The sequence below is a fragment of the Echinops telfairi genome, unplaced genomic scaffold (genome assembly GCF_000313985.2).
Source record: "Echinops telfairi isolate 266 unplaced genomic scaffold, ASM31398v2 ScPeMD7_7457;HRSCAF=8495, whole genome shotgun sequence".
Taxonomy (NCBI): domain Eukaryota; kingdom Metazoa; phylum Chordata; class Mammalia; order Afrosoricida; family Tenrecidae; genus Echinops; species Echinops telfairi.
The window spans coordinates 6,789,654-6,816,013 of record NW_022111357.1 but is presented as its reverse complement, the minus strand read 5'-3'; the positions used below and the strand labels follow the sequence as shown (position 1 = coordinate 6,816,013).

Below are 26,360 nucleotides of genomic sequence, written 5' to 3'. Positions count from 1 at the left end.
GGCCTGAGGGGGGAATCTCTGCCTGAGCCTCTGGGGCACCTGTCATGAAGCCTCGGTTTCCCCACCTGTAAAATGGGGAGAGGATGGGCCCTGCCTGCCTCACAGCTGTGCCGCAAGGGTCATGTGAGAGGGTGCAGACACCGGCTGACACGCACTCAGCTCTCAGCCTCAGGCTCTGCCCGGCACGCTCCACCCTCCTTGGCTCATCTGACCCGCACCTGCTGAAAGCGCCAATGCTCCACAGGAAGTAGCTCACAGGGGCTCACCGCGCTGACTCCATATGCCCGGGAGGCAGGCACAAGTCACCCCACTTCGCAGATGGAGAAATGGAAGCACAGTGGGGTGTGGAATTGACCCAGGGTCGGGCGTCAAGATCTGAGCTCCAGTGGCCGGGCACCTGCATATGACACACACACACACACCATGTAGTGCCATGCCAGCCACGTGTGAAGACACAACGCAGGTGCCATGATTTGGGGCGGGTTCAAGGAGATGGCACACAGAGCAGGGTATCCGACAGAGGGACCGTTGCCGCCAGCAGCCAGAGCTGGTTCCTAACTCATGGCAAAGCCACACACGGTGGCCAGTTGGGGTCTAGGGGGTGTTCACTGGCTGGGTTTCGGAAGCAGAGCACCTGGCCTTTCTTCCTAGTCTTTCTTAGTCTAAAAAGGACCCCCTGGATCCTGTTCAGCTTCACAGTCACACAAAGGACAAGTGGTGAGTGGCTGGGCATGCATAGGTGGTCAAAAAATGAGACCATGGATGAATGAATGACATTCAGGTTAGGCCACAGTTCTTCCAAACAGCCAGCTGGGGCTGTACCAGACCGGCATGTCCCCCAGCCAGGCTCCTACCAAGCCTCACCAGCCTATGGAGGATGGCCAGCAGTGGTTACAGGAGGTCCCAGCGGTCCTGGAACACAGAACTGCCCTTCAAAACCTGAGCAAATAGGACAATTCCCGCTCCAGCCCAGAGCCCCCTTGCTCTGTGCTAGGACTCCTACACACGCACGGCTCATGGGCCCTGGCATCTGGAGGCCAGTCCCAGGGAAGTGGTCCAGAGAGGAGACTAATGGGATGGTGAACAACACCAAGGTCTATGAGATGGAACCGTGTAAAAGCCTTTCTGTGCCGGGGAACGAGTGCCAGGAGGCCACTGCCGATTGAGTTTTCATCAGCGTAATTTATTGATCAATACAGCCAACATGGCCAGTTCAGCGATTCTGTAAAAAATAATCATGTGTTGGATGTGAGGAGCACTTTGCTGGATTGCGGTGAGGCAGGGCCCGGCAGGACTGTGGTGTTTTATGGCCTTTGGGGAACCGGCCCGGCAGTCACATCTCTGTGGCTTTGTCGTCAAGACACCAAAACACTGGATGGAGTGGGGAAGGAAAAGCTCGGCCAATCTTCCAGGAGTTTTGTCTACCTGCCAGCAAGCATCAAGACGTTTCTTTACCAGGTCAGGACAATGAATGTGAACCACTCAAGGCTGGGAAAGAAGGTGATGTATTAGGAGTTTCTGGGCCCAGAGTTGGGTGGCCAAGGAGGGAAGGGCCGAGTTTCTACCAGGCCCTGACTAAGCCCTGAAACGCGTCACATCCCTCCATGTTTTCAGAAGATGGCACACGAGGCTGCTCTCCATGTTCCTCGGATGCCAGAGTGGCAGGAAAGCTCACGGATCACCTAGGATATGCAGATGACACAACGTTGCTTGCTGAACGCCAAGACTTGGAGGGAGCCCTTGCTGATGAAACTCAAGGGCAGCAGCCTTCAGTATGGAGTGCACTTCAATGGAAAGAAACCCAAAATATCCACGGCTGGACCAACAGACAGCATCACGGTAAGTTGAGAAAAGATTACAGCTGGCAAGAATTTCATTTCACCAGGATGCACGATCCATGCTCACGGCGGTGGCCACCAAGAACCCCGGATGTGCTGTGCTGTGTGAGCACACGGGCTGCACGAGACCTCTTGAATGTGTTGAATAGTAAGGGCGTGACTTTGGGGACGAAGGGGCACCAGTCCCACGCCGTGGCCTCTTCAGTCACCTCCTCCGTAGGTCAACCTAGGACGTAAGAAGGGATGCCTTGCTGGAGTTACGGAGTTGGGGAAGAATATCGAACATGCTGTGGTCTTCCAGAAGAACACACCGATCTGTCTTGGAAGAAGTACAATGAGAAGGCTCCTTAGAAGTGAGGATGGCAAGGCTCGGTCTCACATCTTTAGGATCTGTTGTCAGGAGAGACCAGTCCCTGGAGGAGGACATCGCACTTCGTCAAGTAGGGGGATGGCCAAACAGAGGAAGGCCCTCAAGGACATGGATGGGCACAGTGGCTGCCGCAGGGAGTTCAAACGTACCAACGGTGGTGCAGACACCAGGGTGTCTCCTTCTGTTGACAACAGGATGGGTCACTATGAACCGGAACCAACTCGATGATGCCGAACAAGGACAGTCCCAACATTATGTTCCTCCGGCTGGTGAAATAGACCTGAAATCGAACCTTCTCTGACCCAGTACTCAGGAAAACAAACCAAGGGGGGTTGGGTGCTGGCTAAACCGTGAGTTAGTCGCTTTAAAGACACTCACATAAAGCCAACAGGCTTAGGCAATGGTTGTTTTCGACAAACTGCTGGTGGCAGGAGTCCTTCCCTGGATGGTGCAAACAGTTAAGCACTTGGCTATCACTCAAATGGCTGGCGGATCAAATCCACCCAGAGGCACCTTAGGAAAAAGTCACCGCCATTGGTCATGCTATGGAGCACTGAGCTAGTTAGTTTATGGTGCCAACCTGGCCAATAAACACATGTGGGATTAATTGAAGGGCGGAGGGATAAATGGCTCAGTGAGCCTCACCTTTCTAGTTCTCGGGTCTCTTGCTTTGTGATGGTCGGACCAGGGTACAGCTGCCTTAGCAGTTCCCTGCTTCAGTTTGCAAGGCTGATTTCCTGAAGACATCCCCAAGGAGAAGCCACATGGACCTACCCCGATGCAGCCCTGGGTGCTGGAGCAGCCATGTGGAGACCCCTGCTAGTGCTGAGATGTTTACACATTCACTGACTCGGCTTTCCTCCTGCAGTCAGTATCATTGCCTCTGTTTAGTGAGATGGAGGAGGACTTTGTGGATTGGTGTTGGACATATGGGTTAATGGGCTAATGTTGGACTTGTGGGCTTGGGCAGCACTGGGTTGGGATGTTTTCTTGATGCTCACTTAAACTTTATATAAAACTCTCTCTTATACATGAGCTGCTGTGGATTTGTTTCTTTAAAGTATCCTGACTTATAGAAGCAGTGCATGAGGGTCATCGTGAGCTCCCATCAACTTGGTGGCAACTAGTTTGAGTTTTTGGTTTATTTATTAGCTGGACTTGGCCTTGTTCCCATGTGCAAATAAGGGGCCAGCAGCAGCTCTCCCCCGCACTCACTGTTGACCTGTGTGTAAGCACATGCTACGAACAAGAGCTGCCATGCTTCTGCAGAGTCCTCCAAAGACCCTGGCCTGGACCCACCCACTCCTCCAGGCTGAGTAACTCGCCAGTGACCTGAACCAGATGGCCTGGTGACCTGGACACCCAACATGCAGGTGCATGGATAATGTGTCTGCTCTCCTTCAGATGTGCGGGCCAAGTGTAGACACAACCTGGGCACGCCACTCGTGGAAGAAGCCCATCCGAACCTTAGCTCCCCACTTGCTCTGGTACCTCCACAGGCTCACTCACTTAGGTGCTGACTACTGGCTGGGAGGCAGGCTCCCTGGAATCCGCGGTGTAATGCTGGCACCTGCACTGCCACCTCCAGCATGTGTCCAGGACCACTCTGGGCCTGTCCTGACTCACCTGGAGCAACTCCAGGGAAGGTTGAACCTTGACATGTCTACGGGCCAGAGTAACCAACCACCCACGGTGGGCGCTGGCCTGTGCCTCGGACGAGAGCTGCGGTCAGCTCCAGAGGGCCTGAGAGGAAGCAGGAGCTGCCCTTCAGAAAGCACCTCGATGCTGCTCCGCTTGCTCCCCCAGCACCAGCTCCAGGGGCCTTCTTTCTGTTCTTCAACCAGGCCAAGTTCTTCCCCACCCCCGGGCCTTCCCACATGCTCCTCCCTCTGCCTGCAATGTGCTCCCTGCATGTTCACCTGGCTGGATCCTCCCATTCTCCAGGCCTCAGGCAGGCCCCTAGTTCCCAGACCCTCGTGTGCCTCCTCCTGGCACCGCCTTCCCTGTCCGGGTTTGACCGTGGACCTCTTTACTTGTTTATTGCTCGCCGCCCTAACTGCTCACAGACAAGACTCCAGAGAGCAGGAGCCCCAGAGTCAGGCTCTCATTTCGACCCCCAAGAGGGTCCTGCACCTGCACAGCTTACATGAGGAGTGGGACTCCCGCCTCTCATCCCTGGCTGTGACCCCCAACACTACCAGCCCAGGGCCCCCTCTGCCTAGGAAAGGGACCGGTGTGTCCAGGTCTGGAAAGGCCAGATGTCAAGAAACCCAAACAGGGAGCATCGCTGAATCTGCAGATCCCTGAGTTTGCCCGCGGACAGGAAGGCAACACCAGCCCAGATGCCAGGAAAGCAGGAGCCCCCTTCAGCCCAGCCCCTCGGGCACTTGCTCGGAGTCAAGGCGGTTCTGCAAAGCAGGCATCTCCTCCCAAAGGCATGGGAAGCTTCCCTGGCCGCCTGGCTCCAAGGGCCGGGAAGAACACGAAGGCTCGTGGTTCAAGCAGAGGGAAGGGAGACCAGCGCGATTCCAGGTCGGGGCACAGCCTGGTGGGGCGGTGCTCCAGCACTCAGCTGCTAAACCCAAAGTCAGAGGCTCCGTCTGAGGGGGGCCGAGGTGGCAGGCCGCTTCTGTCAAGATCTCGGCATCAGAACCCCTGTGGGGCAGCTCTGCTCTGTTCCGTAGGGCCCCGACCAGTCGGAATCCACTCGACGGCGACAGAGTTGCCTTGATTTGGGTTTGGGTTTGGGTTTTTATTCCAGGCTGGAGCGCCAGTGCTCTGAATCTCCCTCTGCAGCCACCTCCTGTCAAGGCTCCCAGGGACGCTGGACACCAGGCAGTCCCCCCTCTGCTGCAGCTGCCCCCACGCTCCTAGCCTCCAGGGTGAGAGCGCCCAGGACCCTGTGCCTGCCTGGAATGGGGCAACAGCCTCCCCTCTCCCTGCTGTCCCCCAACGTCCATCCAAGGGCAAAGGGGCTGCCTCGCGAAGCCTCCTCCCTTGCAGTCTCCCATCTGAGGCAATGGAAGGAGGCTGGGAATGGCCGAGGCGCCGTGTGCCCTGTTATCCAGGCTCAGTGGGAGGGGTGGGCCTGCGGCCACGGCAAAAACTTGGACCGAGACGGTTCACATGCTCCTGCCGAGCGCTGCTACTTTTGCCTTGTTCTCGCCCCCCAAGACACAGTCATGGGAAGGGGCACACAGCGGACATTCTCCCCGGGGACCTGTGCCCTTCACCTCAGGTACTGCCGCCGCAAAATACACAGGAGCAGCCAGAGCCGGCCGCACTGGGGGAGAGCACGAAGCTCCAGGGGCAGCCTCTCCAGCCTCTTCCTCCAACGGTCCTTTCCAGCAGCTCCTTCTCCTGTGGGAGTCCGGAGCACCTGCTGGGCTCCATCCAGAAGGAGGCTAGGGGGATGGTTCGGGAGGCGGCAGACGGGGGCATCCACCATGTCCTAGCTGGGCACCTGCCCCTGGCCAAGCCTCCTCTCAGAAGTGGGAACCCTCCCCCGTCTTGGTGGTGCTACGAGAAGGAGACCGGGTTGAAGGACTGCGTAAACAAGGCTGCTTTGATCCGGCCCCCAGGGATGGCACAAGGTCTGACCATGGGAATGGTCACTGTCCCTGCAGCGGTTCAGGGGCTCAGGGCTGCAGGAGTCAACAGGACACATACAAGGAATCAGGGCTGGGGGAGAGGGGAAAAAGGGACTCACTGGCCCTCTCACCGGCCTTTTAAGGCGCCCTGGTGGTGCAGCGCTTTAAGCACTTGACTGTTAACGGAAAGGTCTTCAGTTCAAACCCACCAGTGGATCTGTAGACGGTGTGTCCATCTGCTTCTGCAGATCGACAGGCCTGGCAGCGCCAAGGGGCAGTTTGGCTCTGTCCAGCCGGGTTGCTGTGAGCCAGAGCAGACTGGCGGGCAGTGGGTTTGGTCTGAGGGTGAAGAATAAAAGCACAAGCACACCAGAGAGTCCACTTCTCCCTTTCATCTCTTCTAACAAGCAAATCCGTGACATCAAGTCCATGCGGCTTCATGGCCTTCCTACAGCACGAGGTAGAACTGCCCCTGTGGGTTTCTGAGGCTGAGACTCTTTATGGGAGTAGAAAGCCTCCTCGTTCTCCCTCGGACCAGCTGGTGGTTTCAAACTGCTGACCTTGTGGGTTAGCAGTCCCATTCATAAACACTCCGCCCCCAGGACTCTGCTTTCATCTCTCCGGAAAGAGAAACAATGACCATGGCATCTGGGAGGCACTGTAAGGAGGGGGGACCACAAGAGGGGGGCAGTAGGAGTAGGGTTTCATCAAGGTTTCCTGGAAATCCAAAATTTTATATAAAACACCCCAATTTCTGAGAGATGGCTAACTCACCTAAGAAAACTAACTTAACCTACACGTGACGGCGGGGTCAGGCAGAGCCAGGAGAGCGCATTTAGAAAGACGCTTGCTTGAGTTCCAAGTGAAGAGACTTAGTTTTCGAGCGAGTGAATTGAGTTTGCTTTTTCTCTTTTCATGAGAAGACCGCAACGACAATAAAAATTAAAACTCACGGTGCTCCAGTCCATTCCAATCCACGGCAACCCAGCGAGGCAGGCTAGAACTGCTCCTGCGGGTTTCCGAGCGTCTAACGCTTTCTGAGAATGGAAACCCTCGCCTTTCTCTCACGGAGCGGCTGGTGGTGTTGAACTGCTGACCTTGTGGTCGGCAGTTCAACACGTAACCACTATGCCAGTAGGACTCCCAATCTGACTCATGGGGAACCCTATCATACAGAATAGCACTGTCCCCGTGGGTCTCCGAGAAAGCCTTTGGTTTCCCGCAATAAAAAAAGGTCTACGTCCAAAAAAGAGCATGGAGTCCGAAAATGTCCACTTTGAGCCGTGAGGCAGTGAGGGACACTAAAGATGGGTGCTAATCCAGCACCCCCAGGATAACAGGGCAAGAACAGGGGCTTCAGGGAGGCCCAGGGAAGGTCTTGGTGGGCATCTAAGATAAGGTGACCAGACGTCCCGCTTTTAGTGGGACAGTCCCGATTTTGAACAATTTGTCCCGCGTCCCACGCATTTTTAAAAAGTCCCGATTTTTGGAAAGAATGCTCAAGCTAAGGTAGATGGTTTTCGGCTGCCATGTGGCTATTTCGCCAGAATATGAGTTTTATCAGTGGTGTCCCGCTTTACCAATGTTACAATCTGGTCACCTTAATTGTAAGAAGGCTTCCAGGCGGAGGTGCGGTGCGGAAGCACAGGAGGGCTGCAGAGGAAGCCCAGCAGGGGGTCTAAGACGCAGGGACTGAGGCTCAGAAGCCACCACCCTGCCTGGAGCTTCTGCCATTCCTTCAGTCAAAGGGTTAAGTGGCGACCGTGTCTGTCCGGAGAGACCGGAAGGGACGGGTCAGGGGCGTCAGAGTGGGTGGAACCAGAGAGAACTGTACTATAAATCTACCCAGCAGCAGATGGCCGCATCTCCCTCCCAAGGAGCTCCTGGTGGGCTTGAACCCCCGACCTCTCAGTTAGCAGCTGAATACTTATGCACTGTGCCACCAGGGCACCTGGACTCTGAACCACAAGGCCCCCACTGGCCCCCAATCCCACCACTGGGCCCACTAGGGCCAGGGGAAATCCGCTCCCTAGCTGCAGCCCTCAGAAATTCAGTGGTCGCTCTGGCCCACAGTATTCGCATTTTTCACCAGAAGAGCGAGCCAGTGGGAGCCCAGGGAGCCCTGACCACAGGCCTCTGAGCCACACGCTCCAGGACAAAGTAGCCCAAGAACAAAACCCCGCCTCCTGCCCGAAGAGCCAGACGCCAAGGCTGCTTGCCCGCCCCAGCCTCGGAGGGGAGATTGATGCCTGCACTGACAGATCACTCCCATGGATTAGGTAGATAAAGAAATTGATTATTCCATAAATCATTGTCTCCATGAAAAAAAAAAACCTGCAATTTTTTAAAAAAGAAAATATTATAAATCTGCCCAAGTCCGCGTGGGAGCAAGTGTGGCCATTTTGATTTAATTGTCTAAGAGGTTCTTTGCTGCAGCCCCTGAAGCAAAGTGCTCCCGACCTGGATGCTGCCTCCCGCCCTCCTGGAACAGCCCTGTCATGTTATGAATGGGCTGGATCTACGCTGCAGCAGGAAGGCTCTCAATGAGACAGAAGGCAGAACTTCCTTACCAAAACAGACTCAAGTCCTACCCCTCGGGACAGCAAGTGGTTGGCTTTAAGGAAACCTGATTCATACCTCTCCCCTTCCTAAAGACACACGCACCCTACCCCTTCTAGACACATGCCTGGAGACGGGTAAGTGGCTGAGATGAGGTCCAGAGGGGCCCTGCGGAGGGCATGCAGAGCCCGGGGGGCAGAGAGCACAATACAAGTGGTGCGGTGATGGACAAGGGGCAAGGGCAGGGCAGGGAGGGTGGAATACAGAAACGGCTTGTCCTCGGCTCTGCTGTGTGTATGACACTCAGTGTGTCTCCTTTCTTCTCTGGGACAGTGGTGCCTCCGTGGCTGAATTGCTCTCTCTCCATGCAGACGCCCCAGTTCAATTCCCAGTCAGTGCATCTCCTGGGCAGCCTCCACTCTCTGTCCGTGGGGCTGGCATGCTGAACAGGCTTCAGAAGAGCTTCCAGACCAAGCCAAGCTACCAAGAAAGTCCTGGTGATCTACTTCCGAAAATTCAGCTGCCGGTCCAATCCCTTGTGCACAAGCTCGCCGTGAGGCCGAGGCCAACAACAACCACCACAACAGTCTCCTCTCTGAGTCTCCGCATTCCTCCCAGAGACAAGGGCAGTGAGGAAGATCCGGGGGTGGGGCTCTGGCTGAAGCATACACACCTAGATGTCCCAGAAACCATGGCTCTCTCACTGAAGGTCACCTACACAGACCTCCATGCGGACCTTCACGAGCCGGGGAAGCTACTTCTTCCCTACCCCCCACCCCCTGTAGTCATTCCTCCACACCCCCGCCTAGGTGCTCTGCAGTCCACAGAGTGGGTGCACCTTAAATGTTTGAATCAGTGAGTCAGCCCAGAATCCGTGTGTGGGGGGTGTGGGGGGGGTTGGAAAAAAACAGGAAATAAACACTAAATTACAAACAGCATAAAAATAGCTATATTTCCAAAGCCGACTTCTATTTTTTTCTGATTCTGCACATCCCAGGGGGAGCAGTCAAAAGCCTGGAGCCCTCGTGCTGAGCTCTTTCCAAGGAGAGCTCCAGAAAGAACCCTGTTTTGTACACACGGAGTCCGCATCTCCCTGGCCAGCTCCGGATCTTTCCACTGGCTGTAGCGCTGCAAGAGGCCATCTTGCCTCCTCAGTCCCTGGGGCCCAGTTACCGAAAGCCTCACTTCTTGTTCAGAAGCAAATGTCAGTCCCCTGATGCTACCATTCTAAGATGGTCGGCCATCTACGACTCTTTTGCCTCTGGTCCAGGTGCTCACTGCATTCCCAGCCAACTCCCTGTATGCCAGGGATGCGCAAGCCCTCCGCCCCTTTCTCTGAGGCGAGCCGAGGTCACTCAGGAGTGACTTCCTTCTCTGGAGAAGCCCACCTCAAGCACGAGGTTTCTCGATGCATCCAGGTGGCGGAGCACCTGGCACGGCCTGGGCTCTTCGGGGAATGCCATAAAGCTGTGACACATTTAATTTGCATCACCTGAACGAGGAATAATTTTATTTACTAGCAGAAAATACACAGCTCTATTATAGGGATGTGGGGCTCCACAACTCGGGAAATGATAACACATAAGGTACTTTTAAGAAATCACATGTGAGCGGGATAAAAATACAAGCAAGGCTCCTTACCAAAGGCAATGTGAAAGAGGATGCTGACAGGCTGAGCAAAGGCGCTTGCGATCAGGTGTGATACTTGACAATGGACTGTTGACTCGTTTTGGCATCTGCTACTGCTCCCTAGCAGACAAGTTGTATAAGGATGTGGGATAAAAAGAGAGACAGACAGAGAGCGAGAAAACCCTATCCATTAACTTCATTTTCTTTTAGGTGGGGTTATCTATTTGAAGAACCGCAAGTAACAATCCTTAAATTGCGTGTCTCCAAAACACATTACCATCCCATAGGGATGTTGTTCTTGTTCTTGTTCTTGTGTATTGCATTCCGTCCCAATGCATATGTGGTAATTGTGTAATCTGTTGTCAATTTGAGACTTAAGAGTGAAGGGGTGGAGTTTAGCCTGTCAATCAGGTCACAGCTTGATGACCTCATGTGGAGGTGCTACAGAGATAAATAGCTCGCTGGAGGAGGGACACACACACACTCTCTGCTTCGTCTTTCTGCACACAAGACACATAGAGCTACGCTAGAGCCCTGGAGCTGAAGGAACCACGTAGAAATCCCCGCCAGCACTGAGATGCTTCCACTGCCACTGGATCCATAAGACTTTCCGCTCACTCACTGGCCGGTGATCTTCCTGCATTTGACGTCATTGCATGTGTTTTATGAGTCGAAGAGGGCTTTATAGATTGGTATCAGGCATATGGGCTAATGTCGGACTTATGGACTTGAACTGAACTGGGCTGGGATGCTTTCTCAATATTCAATGGCTCTTGTATATATATAAGCTCTTTCTTATACACATAGGAGTCCCCTTAGGTTTGTTTCTGTAGTCCATCTGGACTAACACAGCATAGCAGCTCTCTACAATGGGGGGGGGGGTTGCCCAGCTCTACACCATCCTCACAATTACGTTGGAGCCCACTGTATCAATCCCTCTTGTTGAGGGTCCTCCTTGACCACGCATGATGTTCTTCTCCAGGGACTGATCTCTCCCGATAACATGTCCAAGGTGTGTGAGATGAAGGCTCCCCATCCTCTCTCCTAGTGAACCTCTGGCTGCATTTCTTCCCAGACAGATGTGTTTGTTATTCTGCCAGCAGTGGCCTTCTCCACACTCTTCCCCAGCAGCCTAACTCAAAGGCTTCGGTTCTCTTCGAATCTCCCTCGTTCACGGTACAGTTTTCACATGAATAGGAGGTGGTTGGAAAGACCATGGCTTGGGTCAGGGACACCTTCTTCCACTGGTCTTTAAAGCTTTAAATAGACATTGTGCAGCAGATTTACCCAATGCAATACGTCACTTGATGCTGCTTCCATGAGTAGTGATTGTGGACCAAGTGAAATGGAATACTCGATAACTTCAATCGTTTTTCCCTTGGACGCGTATTACGAAGTTTGCTTATTGGTTCAGGTGTGAGGATATTGGTTTTCTTTACATTGAGTTGCAATCCATACTGAAGGCGGTGGTCTTTGATTTTCAGCAGTAAGGGTTTCGGGTCCTCTTCCCTGTCTGCTGGAACATTGTGTCAACTGCATATCAAAGGTATTATTAAGTTCCTTCAACCCTGATGCCACATTCTTCTTCATCTAGTCCAGCTTCTTGGATTATGTGCTCAACACACAGAGTATGGTGGGAGGATGCAACCCCAAAGCACACTTTTCCTCATTCTAAATCCTGAAGTATTCCTTTGGCAGCTCAAACAACTGCCTCTGGGTCCATGTTCAAGTTCCATATGAGCACAACGGTGTGTTCTGGGATTCCTATTCTTCCCAATGCCGTCCAGAATTCGTTATGATTTGCATAGTTGGATGCCTTTGCATAGTCTATAAGGCACCAGGATTTCTCTGCTTTCAGCCAGGATCCATCTGACACCAGCAATGATATCTCTCATTCTACATCCTCTTAAGAATCTGGTTTGAATTCCTGGCAGTTCCCCATCAAGGTGTGTCTGCAACTATTGTTTCATTGTCTTCAGCACAATTCACCTGGTGTGATATTAACTATGTTGTTCGATAATTTCCAAGTCCTATCGGGTCACCTTTCTTTGAAATGGGCCAAAACATGGATCTTGTCCAGTCAGTAGGCCAGGAAGCTCTCCCAAAGCAATGGGAATGAAGGAGTGAGTCCTGGCAACACTGCACCCACTGGTTGAAACATCTCAACGGATATTCTGCCAACTCTTGGAGCACTGTTTTTCACCAGAACCCTCAGGGTGGCAGGGACTTCGTCCTTGAAAACAACCAGTTCTTGATCATGTGCTGCCTCCTGGAATGCTTCAATATCAACGAATCCTTTTGGGGACAGTGACCTTGTATATTCTATCCATCTTCTGCGGAAGCTTCCTGCATCGTTCAACATCCTGCCCTGGTGTTCTTCAGTATGGCAGGATGAGGCTCGAATCTCTCTTCAATCCCTTCCCTTGGAGGCAGGCTGAGCATGTTCTCCTTCGGGTTTCCCAATGCCAGGCATGTGCACAGCGTGCCACTTCCTCTTGTCCTCTCAAGCTGCCCTTTGGAATTTTCTGTTCACCTCTTTTACAGGGACTGTGCCATTTCTTCCACTGGCTTGAGCTACTCAGCATGCAAGAGGAAGTTTCAGGGTCTCTTCCGATGTCCATTTGGGTCTTTGATTCCTTTTCTGTCTTTCAATAACCTTTAGTGTGACATCCTCGATGCCATTCCACAGCTCACCTGGTCTTCGGGCATTAATGCTCAATGTATCAAATCTATGCTTGGGATCACCTCCAAGTTCAGGTGGGACATAATCCAAGTCATGCTTTGGCTCTTGTGAACTGGTTCTTATTTTCTACGACTTCATCTTGGCTTTACATATGAGCCACTGATGGTCTGGTTGGCAATTGGCCCCTGGCCGTTTTCTGACTGATGATCGTGAACTTCTCCATCATGTGTTTCCATAGATGCCGCTTTTTAGGTCCACGTATCCCATCCAGCAAGGTCCATGTATACAGTCGCCATTCGTGTTGTTTAAAAATCATATTTGAAATGAAGAAAGGGTTGGACGCATGAAATTCTATCATGCCATCTCCAGCATCATTTCTATAGCCAAGGTTGTAGTTTCTAACTACGGATCCTCTTTCCAGCATTCGCATTCCAATCGCTGGTAATCATCGAGGCATCTCGACCGTGCAGCTGATCCATTTCAGACTGCGTAAACTGCTAAGCATGCTCAGCTTCTTCATCTTTGGCATTAGTGGCTGGTGTGTAAATTTGAATAATAGTAGTATTAACTGGTTTTCTTTGTAGGAATGTGGATACTACCCCATCACTGACAGCATTGTACTTCAGGGTGAGTCTGGAAATGTTCTTTTGGGCAATGACAGTGATGCCACACAATGTCTATTGAGCAAGGACTTACAATAACCACACCAGCCCTACAAAAAGAGTCAGTGTGCACATGGTGACTGCTCGGGACCCCAGGGCCTGGCTGCTCTCCGTGGTGCTGAACTCAGAGCTTAGGCATGACCCTTAATACAGCTGCCTCTGGCTGAACTACGCTCCGTGGATCCCTCACCCGTGAGCTCTTCTAGACGCATGTGAATCCAATTTTTATTTCTCTTTCAATGTGAAAAATGATTCATAGGTCTATTTTTCCATATTTGAAGAGCAAAGCGTCTAGCTTTCCTAAGACTGTAAATGTAAAGCTTCAACGTGTGTGTGTGTGTGTGTGTGTGTGTGTGTGTGTGTGTGTCTGAAAGAGGGGTGGATTGAGGAGAGAGAAAACAAAGCAGTGGCTGGGGCATTCTTCTGAATGGACTGAGGATCAGAGGGTCTGAGACCCAATGGGCTCTTTCCCTAATTGATGTGACATAAGACATGTCCCTTTCCTGGCCTTCCGATCCCAGTCTGTGGCAGATGAGGAGAGTCACATCCTCCAGCTCCAACCTTCAGGGCACCCTCTCCTGTGTTCTCGCCCTTCCACAGACTCAGAGACCATCAAGCACGGTGACCTTGCCTTCCTTCCCCCAGCACCAAAGAGCTCCCAGACGCCGGGGGAAGACATCAGTAAGGCTCAGCTCCCCTCACAAGAAGCCAGGGATTCAATCTCTCTCTTTGACTCTCCTCCAGCCCTCCGTCCCCATGGACCAGCCATAATTCAGCTAAACCTGAGAGTTAACCCATATTTTATTTACTGATTCGCTGCTACGAGACAAGTAAAATAGACGGCTGTCACCTCTATTAAATGGGGCAGGAAAAATAGCCATAGAGGTACTGGTGTCTTCCTGCTCACGACGTGTCAACGGTCTGCCTGGGGAGGGGAGCGGGAAAGGGGGAGAGCCTGGCCTCGGGGGACAGCCCAGCTGTGCTAGGTTCTGGAGGGAATGCCCCGGGCCACACTGCAGACCTGTCCCACACCCTTTCCCAGCTATGCAAGTGTGGCCACCAGATCAAACCCATGCCCCCAGGAGTAGACCCATCACTTCACTGAAGTCCTGAGTTTCTCCGCCCGTCACAGTTATTCACTCATCGGGCTTAAGATAAAGAATGATTTGGGATGTGGGCACTAGAGGAGCAAAGTTCCATGTTGGCCATCCCTCCCAAATCCACAGACACACCCATGTGCACACACTCACACTGCCCAGAACCCAGTGCTGAGGCGCATGCAGCCCCAGGTTAAAAGGCCCAGGCTGACAGGCCATACAGCCTGGCTCACTGTCAACACTCCAGCGTTACACAAAGCTGTCCTGTCGACCGGTGGCTGACACATCCTAGCAGGATGCCGGGAGCTGGTGAAGACGGGGAAAGAGAGACCGGACCTGAGTGGCCGCAGCACAAGAGAACCAGCAACAGCTTTTCCTGGCAGCTGTCTGGAGTGATCAGCCTATGAAGGACGGAACAGGAGAAGGAAGTTTCCTCTGTTCACCTACCGGAGGGAACGACGGAGGAGCCCAGGGCAAGCAGCGATGAGAGCCGTGGGCTCAGACATGGAAGGAGGATCATTGTCTCTTCTGGAAGTGAAGACTTGGATCTCGCACAAGAGGAGAATCATCATGATAAGAACTTGACCGTGGATGCGAAATTGAAGCACAGGGCCAGAAAAGAAGGGCTCAATCTCCCAGCGACACCCTTCTCTTGGCCTGGTAGACTAAACAGGAATGACCTTGGCACAGAGACGCTGCATGGATGTGCCCAGAGAACACCAAGAACACCGTTCGTACCCGGGTATCGTAGAAGACTCTAACAAAGTCTTCATGAACTCCTCATTGGCGAGATGAGCTGAACTGCAGGGCAGTTCGTTAAGTGGACTTCTGTTCAAATGACTGCACAGCAAAGCATTCATTTGTTTAACAAGTACTCACAAATCACCCACTGTGTGCCACGCAGTGGGTACTGCGATGAGTAAGGCATGCACGGTCCACTGTCTCATGGTGCTTCTCTTGAAGGTAGCCAGACTTACAACAGAGTAAGTGTCATCACCGGGGAAGGACAGAGAGCATTGTGGGGACCCACAGAAGGTACGGGAGTCTTGCCAGGCTTCCTGGCAAGAAAGACATGCCCATGTGTCCGCCGGAAAGGTGGGGGGTTGGAGGGGTGCTGATAAGCATGTTCCCAAGCATGAGTAAGAGTAGAGACCTAGGGTGCGAGAGGAAGAAGCGCTTTCTGAAGTGCTCAAGGTGTTCAGGACAGCGGAGCAGAGGGTGAGAGGCGAGGAGAGACACCGTGCGTGGGTCTGGAGATGCCAACTGTGGCGGATCTTAAAGGACCTGAAGGCACGAGGAAATCACGGACCTTCTGAAGTTGGTTGGAGTATCCAGTAGTAGAGGCAAGCAACGTGCGTAGAGCCAACAGTCTCGCGCCTTGGTCATGGCCTGCCTTGTGTGCTTGGGGCAGACATCACTGAGGGGAAGGCAGGTGTGTTTGCCTCGCAGGCACAAGTGGCACGAAGCATATCAGACAGACTGCAGCCTGGGGAGCCACGCAATGCATCCCCGGCCAGTCCTGAGCACACTTCTCAAACCCAACCACACCGTGGGCCACCAGCCACTTCACCTTTGTGGAGGGCCAGGCTAGGGGAGACACGGTGGTGGGTCTGGAAGTGCCCGTCATGACAGATCGCAAATGATGACGTGGTCAAGACAGTGAAAGGGGAGGCCTGGCCTATGACCCGCAGCGGCCCCCAGGAAGGAGGCGAGGGAGGAAGAAGAGGGGAGATGCCTGCCTGCCTTGCCAGGAAGGAGCAACAGAACGTGTCTGGGTGGTCTAGAGGCAAAGAGCAAGAATAACTGCCTGCAGGTTTCACGGTCATAATTTACTGGGGGTAAATGACAGGTCCTGCCTGCATTTCAAAAGATCACCTGCCAAAGGGAGGACGGAAGAAGTTATAGATCCGTGACGATACTCCAGGGAAAGACCCAGTGGTCGTGGGAGACCACCAGCTCAGTACAAAACAATGGAGTGAAATATGGATAAAAAGACCCCCGGGTAAGATCATAGATCATCGCACTGGTTTCAATACCCAAGGAATACTGAGGTTGGCTCCTGACACCACGCGGCAGGAAGTGGGCATTTTCGGTCAGAGGAGACCTAGATCCTTCAACAAGGCTGGAATGTAGAACAGGAAGCAAATCCGACCCAGTTATCAGGGGGCGGGACAATCACGCATCTAGGAAGAATAGCCTTGGTTGCATCTTGCCCTAGCTGTGTTCTGAGAGTGTTAAATGCATTAAGTACATGTAATTGTCACCGAAAAAAACAGCCTCGGAGGCAGACACTATCATCGTTATTCTTTTGAGAGATTAAATAACTTTTAAGAAAAATTGCACAGGTGGGACGTGTTGGAAGCTGCCTTCCAACTCGGGCTGACTGCAGGATCTGTGCGCATGCTCACATCGTAGATGGTCAGAGTGGATCTGTGCCAAGCCCGGTAGTTCTCACCATCATCTGCTGGGATGAAATCTACCCGATCCTCATTTTATAGGGGAAGGAGTCCAGGCTGATGGAAGTTAAGTGACTTGCCCAAAGTCACGTACGTAGCCACTAGGGAGGGAGCGAGGGTTTGAACTCAATAGCCTGCAGATTCCTCTCTCACCATGCACGTTTTCGTGCCTTTCTGAGCCACGGGGAGACACGTCCCATTCGCTGACGGGGAATCTGCAATACAGTAGAACCAGAACCTGGCCAGCTGCTCATGATAGGTGCTATTCAGTCATGAACTTGGTACTTAAAGGATGAGGGGTCGTCCACCTGCCCATGACAACTGTGGTTCTCAAAGCAGGGTCCCCAGAGAGGCGACATCAGCATTGTCTGAGAACTTGTGAGATAACGCATATTCTCAGGCCTCACCACAGACACCTGGAATCAGAAGTTCTGCGGTGGGGCCCTGTGAGCTGTGTCTTAATGCATGCTCCAGGTGACTCTGCTGCCCGCTAATGGCGAAGACCCAGAGGCGTGGAGTGACCCCGGGGCTGTTGCTGCTTTCCTCTGGATTCTGAGAGTCCTCATCACAGGCAGGCAATGCGATGCCGCCAGCCCCGGGAAGGCCTTGGCTCCCCTCTCCTGCTTTTCCGCCCAATTGGGCAGGCATTTTGGAATACCGTATTTCAGTTCTGCAAAGCAGATGCGCGAATGCTTTGCAGAAGACTCCCTCATGCCCATATTGAACACTCGTCACTGCAGTTGCTCTGAGAGCTCTCTAAACCCCCTTCTGTGAGCAGCCGGTCTGCAGCAGCCCCCACCCTTGTCCTCTATGGATTAGAACCCTCTTCACACAGCCAGAATTTCAGTTCCTTCTCGCTCCCTTCTTCCCCTCTGTGCCGTCCTTAACCACCCCTCAGCATGGCACCCAAGGACCTGGAGTCCCAGCCACCACTCCCCCAGGATCTCATGCCATTTCATTAGCTCCGATCTCTACGATCACCATGTGGACCCTCCCCTCCCAGCTTTTGCCCATGGCCTCCTTACCTGGTACACCTCCCTGCAGAGCCAGCCGGGCCTATCCCCAGAGACCAGCCTCAAGCCACAGACCCTCCTGGGCCCCCTGGGCCTATCCAGTAAGCAGGATGGACCTCCCAGTCCAAAAAGGACTGAGTGTAATTTCCTGGGCTGATGCCTTCCCAGAGCATCCCATAACCAGGGTCTTCCAGGCTCAGAGCACATGCAAAAGGCATTTCCATTCCAATGCCACAGATGCAGGAGAAGCCCGGGGCCCCTGGCTGTAGGAGTATAAGTAACAGGCCAGATGACCCTGGGCAGTGGGCTCCAGAGCACTGTGGGAAGGGGTCTCTTTTACTCCCCAGCATCAGGGGCCACTATCCCAGGGATTCGGGCACACAGGTCTGTGGGCAAGGGGCAGATGACATGCAAGGAGCTGCACAGAGCCCGGAGCACACGGTCGGCACAGAACAGAGGCCGCAGCCGTGGAGATCAGAGTCTGGAGGTAGTGGCATGGCTTCCACCACCAAAAAGCCCTCCTTCTAGCCCTTCCCTCCCACCCCCCAACATGTCACAAGTATCAGTCACTCATCAACACAAAGAGCCTCACGTGCTCTGACTCCTCCAAGCCCTACCAGCACCCTGGGCAGAGGCTCCTGTAAGGCTCAGACATACGGACTTGCTCTTCTGGCAGGTGCCGAGCAGTCGCACATGGTTCCATCTGACAAGAATCCGATTACAAGTCAGGGCACAGAGGCTTCCAGGTCAAGGTGCTTGCCCCAGGTCACACCACAAGGACTGGTCGGAGTCACAATCAAAGGCCGGCCCGCCATATCTCATTCCTCCCAAGCCCAAGACACATCATTCATTCTGTTTAGAGTGTCAGTGGGTGGAGGGGATGCTACAAAGAAAAGCTGGCCCGACCTACTCATGTAAGACACCTATTGATTTCAGAGAGATGAAAATTGGAGGGTGGGGGGTTTGCATCATCCTATCCATGAAATGTATCTTTGACTCTAGAAATAAAGTCATACTGCCTCTGGGTGGGAATGGGGCAGAGATGACAGCCACTTCCGCCAGCTGCTGGTCTAAGGAGAGAGGCAACACACACACGTTAGAGAAGGCCCTGGACCAGGCATCCCACTATCTTAACAACACCTAAGGTCAACAGCCACCAGTAAACCAGGTGGGAGGGTCAAAGGGAGCCAGGAGAGGGGCTGGAGAAACGGAACTGTGCGGACAGAGAAGCTCAGGTCCAGGCTTGGAGCTGGAGTGAGGGTGGGCCTCGGAGACCATGCCCAGAGAGCTAAACCCAAGTCAAGCACTGGGGAGTGGGGAGGGGGTGGTGGAGGACAGTAAAGGTGACTAAATGGGAAGGAAAGCACAGTCACAACACCCTGTTGTTCCCAAGTCCCAGCCCGCCTGCCCCCAATCCAGGGGCCCCGCTCCAAATCACACTCCATTCACACTTGGTCTCTGGAGCACACAGGATAGAATGTTGGTTCCCTGAGCAAAACCAGATGCTGGTGGTACAGGACCCAGCCAAGGGGGAAGTAGGAGGGGGGTGGGGAGGGGGGAGGGGGGAAGGGCACCTGTTGCTGCTTTGTTATGTGATCAGATCGGTGCCTCCCAATGGCTTGACCCAGAGGACCTAGTAGGGCTGCCCAAGAGGGCCCGGGGCTGTGCGCTGCCTGGAAGCTGCCTGCCACTGCTCTTCCCGGCTGAGCACCGGAGCAGGTGAACTTGAGTGCTTACCCAGTGCACCACCAGGGATCCTTAGGCGGGGCTGGGGCCTCCAAAATGTGAAGGTACTCACTCTCATGAGCTCCAATGACCTGCAAAGGCAGGCTGCCCATCTGAGGGCCTCCTGGAATTATGTCCTCGCGCACTCTAATCCCAGCATCATCTGGTGCCAGACTCCTCAAATCACAAGCGCTCCTCTGGAGAAGCAGGTACGGTTTTGGAAAGAGAGCCCACCTAGCTTTTCAAGATTCTGGGCCAGGCAGCAGCATCCTCAGGTTACAGAGGAAGAGACCAAGACCCAGGAAAAGAACCTAGCCCTTCTGACCATCCTTGTCCCAAACCTGTCACTCTGCAGGAACCCCACTCAAGGAACGGCTGGGCCTCAGGCAGTCACCTGTATCTCAATCTCCCCTTGTCCCCTGGAGAGAAGTATGGTGAGCAGAGAGGGCCAATTGGGGGCTGGCCTTGGCTCTTGGGGTCCTGGCCTCTGAAAGAGAGGGTTGGGCAGGCTCTTGAATGCAGGGCCTCACACCCAACCCACAGTCTGCATGGCAGCAGCTCACGTTTCAAGCCTTACGCCTCACACGCTGTGTCCACTGGACTACATTCATGGCAGAGCAGGCTCTGTCCAGAAGGTCAGACTGTGGATACGGCTTAAAAAGGAAAAACAGCCCCATAAAACCCATTAGCCTGGAAAGGGTGTTGGAGAGGGGAGGGGACAGAGTTGGGGGGCGGCAAGAGGTTGGGGGGGTGGGGGAGGCAGAAGAAAGAGCTAAGTCACCATCCACCTTCTCTCACCAGGTCACTGGGGGCACGGGGCAGATGCTGGCACAGGGCCCTTGGATTTCCTCAAGGTTAGGGTGGCATCCTCGAGGACTATCTAGTGGCTGCCCTGTGGATGTGCAGGCTGGATGCCCCAGGGTGGAGGGATCTGTGAGTGGAGTGGCCACCCCAAGGAGGGTCCTGCCAGGTAAGGCCCTGGGTGCTGCATTTTGTGATTGGAGGCTTGGATAAAGGCATGATCAGAGAGACCAGAAGCTAGGGGTGAGGCAGAATGTGTGTGTGTGTGTGTGTGTGTGTGTGTGTGTGTGTGTGTGTGTGTGTGTGTGTGTGTGTGAGAGAGAGAGAGAGAGGATGGGAGGAGTGTGAAAGACCAGCCACACCTTTCCTCTGCAGAAAGCCAATTTGCTATGTGGCCATCAGCAAGGCCAATCTATGCAAACTGACCCTGGTAGGGTTACATGGGCAGAGCTCAGACCACCATCCATCCCCCACCCCTTGGCCTCCTCCCCCCTAGTCAGAGCTAACCCAGCCAGGCAGGGAGGCCTTGAAGCAGCCAGAGCCACTGAGGCGGGGAGGAGGCACCACCAACCCAGCCCCTTTGAAACCCTGCTCCTTTCTGTCGTCAGATGGTGAAAGGTGAGATTAGCTTAGCAGATGCACCCACGTCTTGGTTCTGCCTGGACCCATCAGGCTTGGTTTCCTGTCTGTAGAATGGGGATCCTGCCTGCAGGGTTGGTGAAAGCTAAGGAAGATGGTGAGGGACGAAATGCTGCAGTGCCAGTTACTGGGAAAGCACCCGGTTCTGTGCCTGTCACCTCATGAAAAACTCACCGGCATCCGTCTCTGCAGACTCACAGCGACCCGCTGTGGGTGTTCCAGCGGGAGGAGAGAGCCCGGTCCTTCTCCTGCGGAGCTGCTGGTGGCTTCAAACTGCCGACCATGCGGATCTCAGCCCAACGCATACCCACCACACCTCCAGGGCTCCCGCCACCTTTCACGTGCTCAAGTAGGACTGCTGTAAAGATGGCACAGGCCCTTCTGCGACAGGTAAGGCTGCCAGGGCTGGGGACCAACTCAGTGGCAACAAATGACAACAAGGCTGCGGATGTCTCTACTGTCTTAGTTTTATTTTGCTCCAGACCCAGGTGGGTCCCCAGGCCGAAGGCAGGCACACAGCCGCCTCACACAGACACACTGCCCTCTGGTGCTGCTGCCGGGGAATCAGCACCTGGAAGCGGAGCAGCTCCTGTCACACAGGCCACACCAGGGGCCCAGCCTGGTCTCTGTCTGCTCCACCCCACAGCAGGCCCTTGGCCTATCCGGCACCCCCAAAGCAGTAGGCTCAGCGCCCCAGCATCTGAGAGACAAGCCAAGGCCTCTCCTGCCAGGTGCTGGAGCTGGGCAAGGGCTCTGATGCTGAAGCTGCAGGCTTCTCTGTGGCAGGGTGGGACCCACTGCCCACCCAGGTGGGGCAATCCCCTGCTGCAGTTCCCTCTGGGGGTCCTGGAGGCTCAGGCTGACCCTGCCGCAGCAGTTAGAGGCAGAGCTGCTGACTGTGGTGGGATGGCGTGGACTTGGGCCCCATAGATCAGAAACGCAGTCCTGCCCGTGAAGCACAGGCAGGTCTCCAGATAATGCCCGTCCAAAACCGCCCTGCGGTCACTCCCCTCCGTGCCCAAGTCCCCAGGAGGAGGAGGAGCTCGCTACAGCCAGGGCTCTGAGCTTCCTTCCTTTGGGTGGAAACGCAGGACCTGTGGGGCCTCATGGCTCAGGGAGGCTCACTGTTCTGATGAGGCGGAGGACAAGGAGTCACCTCGCCCCTCCAACACCCCCAACACACACACACATGCGCACGCGCGGAAAATTAGCACCGTGTGCTGGACTTCTCAATCCAGAGCTGCGTCCACTGGCAGGGGACATGGGTGACCTCGGGAGAGCCCTGGCAGGCCCCAGCGCCTGCCGTCAGCTGCACAGGCCACCTCTACAACCCCAGGTCATCCTGCCGTCAAAAGACTAAGGCTAGTGTCCCGCTGGGTGTGCGTGAGGGCAGCTGTGAGAAGAGAGGAAACTAAGCGAAGGAGATGGAGGGAAGCAGGGCTGACAGGAACAGCTGAGATGGAAAGTGGAGGCAGCAATTCCTCAAGTTAATGCTGTTGAAGGCCCCTGGGCCGCTCCCAGGTCTTGTCTGAAGCTATTTACTTCCAGGGGGGAAACCCCTATTGATCTTCATTCAGCTCCTGTCTGCTCAGCGTGTCACCAGTAGAGGGGAGAGACCGCTCATTGTTTTACACACAGCGCCTCCCAAACTCAAGAGACCAGCGTTCAGGACCTTTTGACTTGGCTGATCTGAGGAGTGGAGCTGGGAACGCCCAGGGAGGGGCCCCTCACTCCCCTGGGCCTGGGCCACTGCCGCTGCTCCCTTCCCCCTCCTGGCCCAGCATGTCCAGGAAGCTCTGGCCCAGGCTCAGAAGCTGGAAGCTCAAGTCTGGAGATGCCTGAAAAGTCCGGAGCTGGGCCATCCCTCCGCTCCCATCCCATTCACACACACACACACACACACACACACACACACACACACACAACACCTGCTTTATGTCTCTGCAGTCATTTGGCTCCCCCCTCTGCCCCCTGGTTGGCTGGAGCGATCCACTGCTCATGCTGACTCCTCACCACACAGCTGCTGCTGCCGCTACTGGCCGACTCTGTTCCCAGTTCTGACCTGGCCCTAGATCCCACCATCTGGAATGAGAATGAATCTGCCGGGGAAAGCCACAATGGCACCGACAGGCCCTGCCAGCCCGCACCAAACCTCCGACTAGCCCAAGCCAACCACCCAGGCCAGCTCCACAGTTGACAGATGGGGAAAACTGAGGCTCGGGATGGGCATGGGAGTCCACCTGCCGAACAGAGCAGATGGCCCGGGTCTCCTGGTTCCCAGCCCAGAACCCACTGCAATTGGACTTTGAGGTCATGTAATCAGGAAACCCAGGTGCCCACAAGAGGTCACTGAGTCCCATTTGGCAGAGGGTCCATTCATTACACTGCTTTCTATGCATCAAGATCTGTCCATCTGAACAATCTCAACGATGATAATAACAACAAAATGCCCAACAATATGCCTCGAAAACCTTCAATGAGCCACACTTGATCATCATACACAGACTACATCTTCCACCCAGTCATATAAAATAATCAATGATCATTTTTCCCCTGCAGACTACAATCCAATTACTCCCTCTCCCTCGCTCTCTCCCTCGCTCTCCTTTGTTACTTGCAAACCATCCAAGCAATCAATGCCTTGACCTCTCCCTCTGATAGACACAATTACAAAAAGACAGAGCAATGCAATTCATCTATTCAAGACGGATGGTTTGAACACTCTAACACACTGCTGAGCTATCCCTCTCCCTGGCTAGGAGGAAATCGCAGCCCCTAAAAGAGGCACAAAGAGAGGGGGCAGGGGCAATGAGCCCCAGCCCCTGTCCACCTGCAGGAAAGCCTTCTCCAGGGCTGGTGTTTGGTGGCAGCGAAGCCCGCCTGATAGGGAAGGCTTCAGCTCTAAGCACAGCCAGTGAGCTCAGACACCAGCCTCCAGCATGGAAGAGAGAAGCACCCAGTGCCCTGCAATTCCTACAGCCCCAGCCAAAGCCCTGAGAACCCAGGGGTGTGAGCAGCAGGGAAGGGAGGTGGCACTGGGCCTGGGCCAGGCAGTGTGGTTGGGTTTCAGCTTGGGACTCTCTTTGCTGGGCCCCTTTGTGCTCCCTGGCCGGAACTCAAGCCTGGGCTCTGAAGGACAGATGCACAGCTCCCTAGGAACCCTCAGAGGCACCCAGAGGCCTCAGAGCTTTCTCCTCCATCCTCCTCTGCCCAGGCTGGCAGAGCTCCAGCGGTCACGTTTGACATCAGCACAGCACCCCAGTCTTCAGGCTGGGAGTCAAATGGGGCAGGGCGCTGGGATATAAATGGCCTAGACCTACATGCTAATTACTCCTGGGGTTTGCTAGAAGAGGATTAGATGAGAAGAGGGCTCTGCCATCCTTTAATTACATTATTACACACTGAGCCCAAGAAAGGGCAGGCAGCCTAGGGGACAGTCTACCTCTAGGGACTTTATAGGACTCTGTACCTCACCCCTTCACCCCCAGCACAACTCAATTTCTGCACTCACCTGCTTCCTGCTCTGTCCCTGCCCCAACCTCCAGGGCAGCAGGATCAGGAAAAAGGGACCTGCAATACCTGAGCTGGGCCCACAATACCTCCTAGGTCCTCCCTGTTCCCTTCCAAGGGCACTCTGTCCAGGAGACCCCTCCCTCCCAAAGAGAATGAAGGAGGGAATAAAGGAGGAGGTCACCACTGGGCCAGCCTGCTCCTGGACTGGTGACCTGCTGGGCAGGCAAGGAGACAGGCAAAAACCCCTAGAGAATTAGGGCTTGAGAGGTGCAATGGTAGCTGGAAAGGGTTAAACCTGACCGAGGGCTGTCCCCAGAGTCCCCTCGAGTGCCTGGACTCCTCTGCCTCAGGGAGTCCCCCTGCCAGATCCTGGACATGGACCAAACGAAGGACCGTGCGTGGGTGGAGCTGAGATGCAGAGTCTGGAGGGGCAGGGCTCCCGGAGCGGGCAGGGCGGAGGCAATCCTCCTGAGGCGGAGGGTGGGGGGTTCGAACCGCAAGCGAGAAAAACCTCGTCTAGTAAGGAGCCCAAGCTTACTTTAATTCCAGGCCCTCCTCAGGCCTCTGGCAGCCCACAGTCCGTGCCTGGAGAGGAGCCACGGGGGAGGTGGGCGGCCCCGGCCCAGTCGAGCTCTGCTTGCCAGGAGCAGCGGCTGCGCCTCCAGAACCCAGGCGGTCCAGGATTCCGGCCTGGCGGCGGCTCCGCATTACCAGGCTGGGCCCAGGTTCGGGCCCTGGGCCCCGGGCCCCGGGCCGCGGCAGCGGACGTGCGCAGACCCCAGCCCGACCAGGCCCGGCTCGCTGCCCGCAGGGTGCCTGGGGCGGCCACAACAAAGTTAAAGCCGGGAGTCAGCGTCCGCAGCTAGCCGCCCGAACCCCAGAGAAGCGCGCAGCTCCGCCAGCCGCCGCCAGCTGCGGAGGGACGTCGGCTAACTTTCAAAAGCACTCGCTCCCCTCTGGCCGCCTTCCTTCGGTGCGCTAGCGGGCTCCGTCCCTTCCTCCTCCGCGCCCCGACCGGCGATTCCCCGCAGCCAGGGACAGGCCTCGACCCGAGGGCCCTGCGCGGGCGACCTGCAGAGGGAATGCCACTCTCCTGCCCCAGGCCATGGGTTTCATTGGAGGGAGGGGAGCACCGAGATCCGAGCGCAGCTACGCAGAAAGGAGACGGCTGCCCTCCTCCTGCGAAACCGCACGGTGCGTCTCTGCTGAGCGCATTCGAGCCCTGCACTGTAGGGTGAGGTGCCCGCCGGGCGCAAAAGGGGAAAAGAGAGAAGTTGGCGCCTTCCCCGGCTCCCTGCTCCGCTCTCAGAACTCGGTCTGCGGCCGCTAAGGCTGGCAGCTGCCCAGAAATGCGCCCGGGAGTCGGACTGGAGCTGGTGCCCGTCGCCACAGGCCACCAAATCTGACCTCCCCAGGAGCGTGTCACGGGCCCCTCGCCCGCCGCCGCGGCCCGCTGGCCCGCTCCCCACGAAGTAGGGCCCGCGACCCTGGCGTGGGAACTTTACCCCCCACCCCGACCGTGCTCGTAGTGGTCAACCGACCCCGGGAGCCCAGAGGGAGGTTGGGAAAACGCCGAGGCCCCTCCATCCCGACCCCTGGCTCCAGGGAGCCCTTACCGATTCGGATGACGTGGGGCATCCCGCGCGAGTCCGGGATCCAGAAGGCGCACACGAGGAGCCCGGCCCAGTATTCCCAAACCAGACTCCGGAGGCGCCGCCAGGGAGCGGTCATCGTTGGGCGCCGCCGAGCGTGCCCGGGGCGCGGCCGTGGCGGGCTCCCTGGGGC

General features: G+C 55.1%; 1 protein-coding gene across 1 annotated transcript in view; it reads right to left on the bottom strand.

Moving 5' to 3' along the window:
- GRIK3 (glutamate ionotropic receptor kainate type subunit 3) overlaps positions 1 to 26,306 on the bottom strand; it is a 243,833-nt gene extending 217,527 nt beyond the window's left edge. Inside the window, exon 1 of the mRNA XM_004704958.2 lies at positions 26,192 to 26,306. Coding sequence (XP_004705015.1) covers positions 26,192 to 26,306 — 115 coding nt within the window. The remainder of the gene's footprint in view (positions 1 to 26,191) is intronic.
- Positions 26,307 to 26,360: the final 54 nt, after the last annotated feature.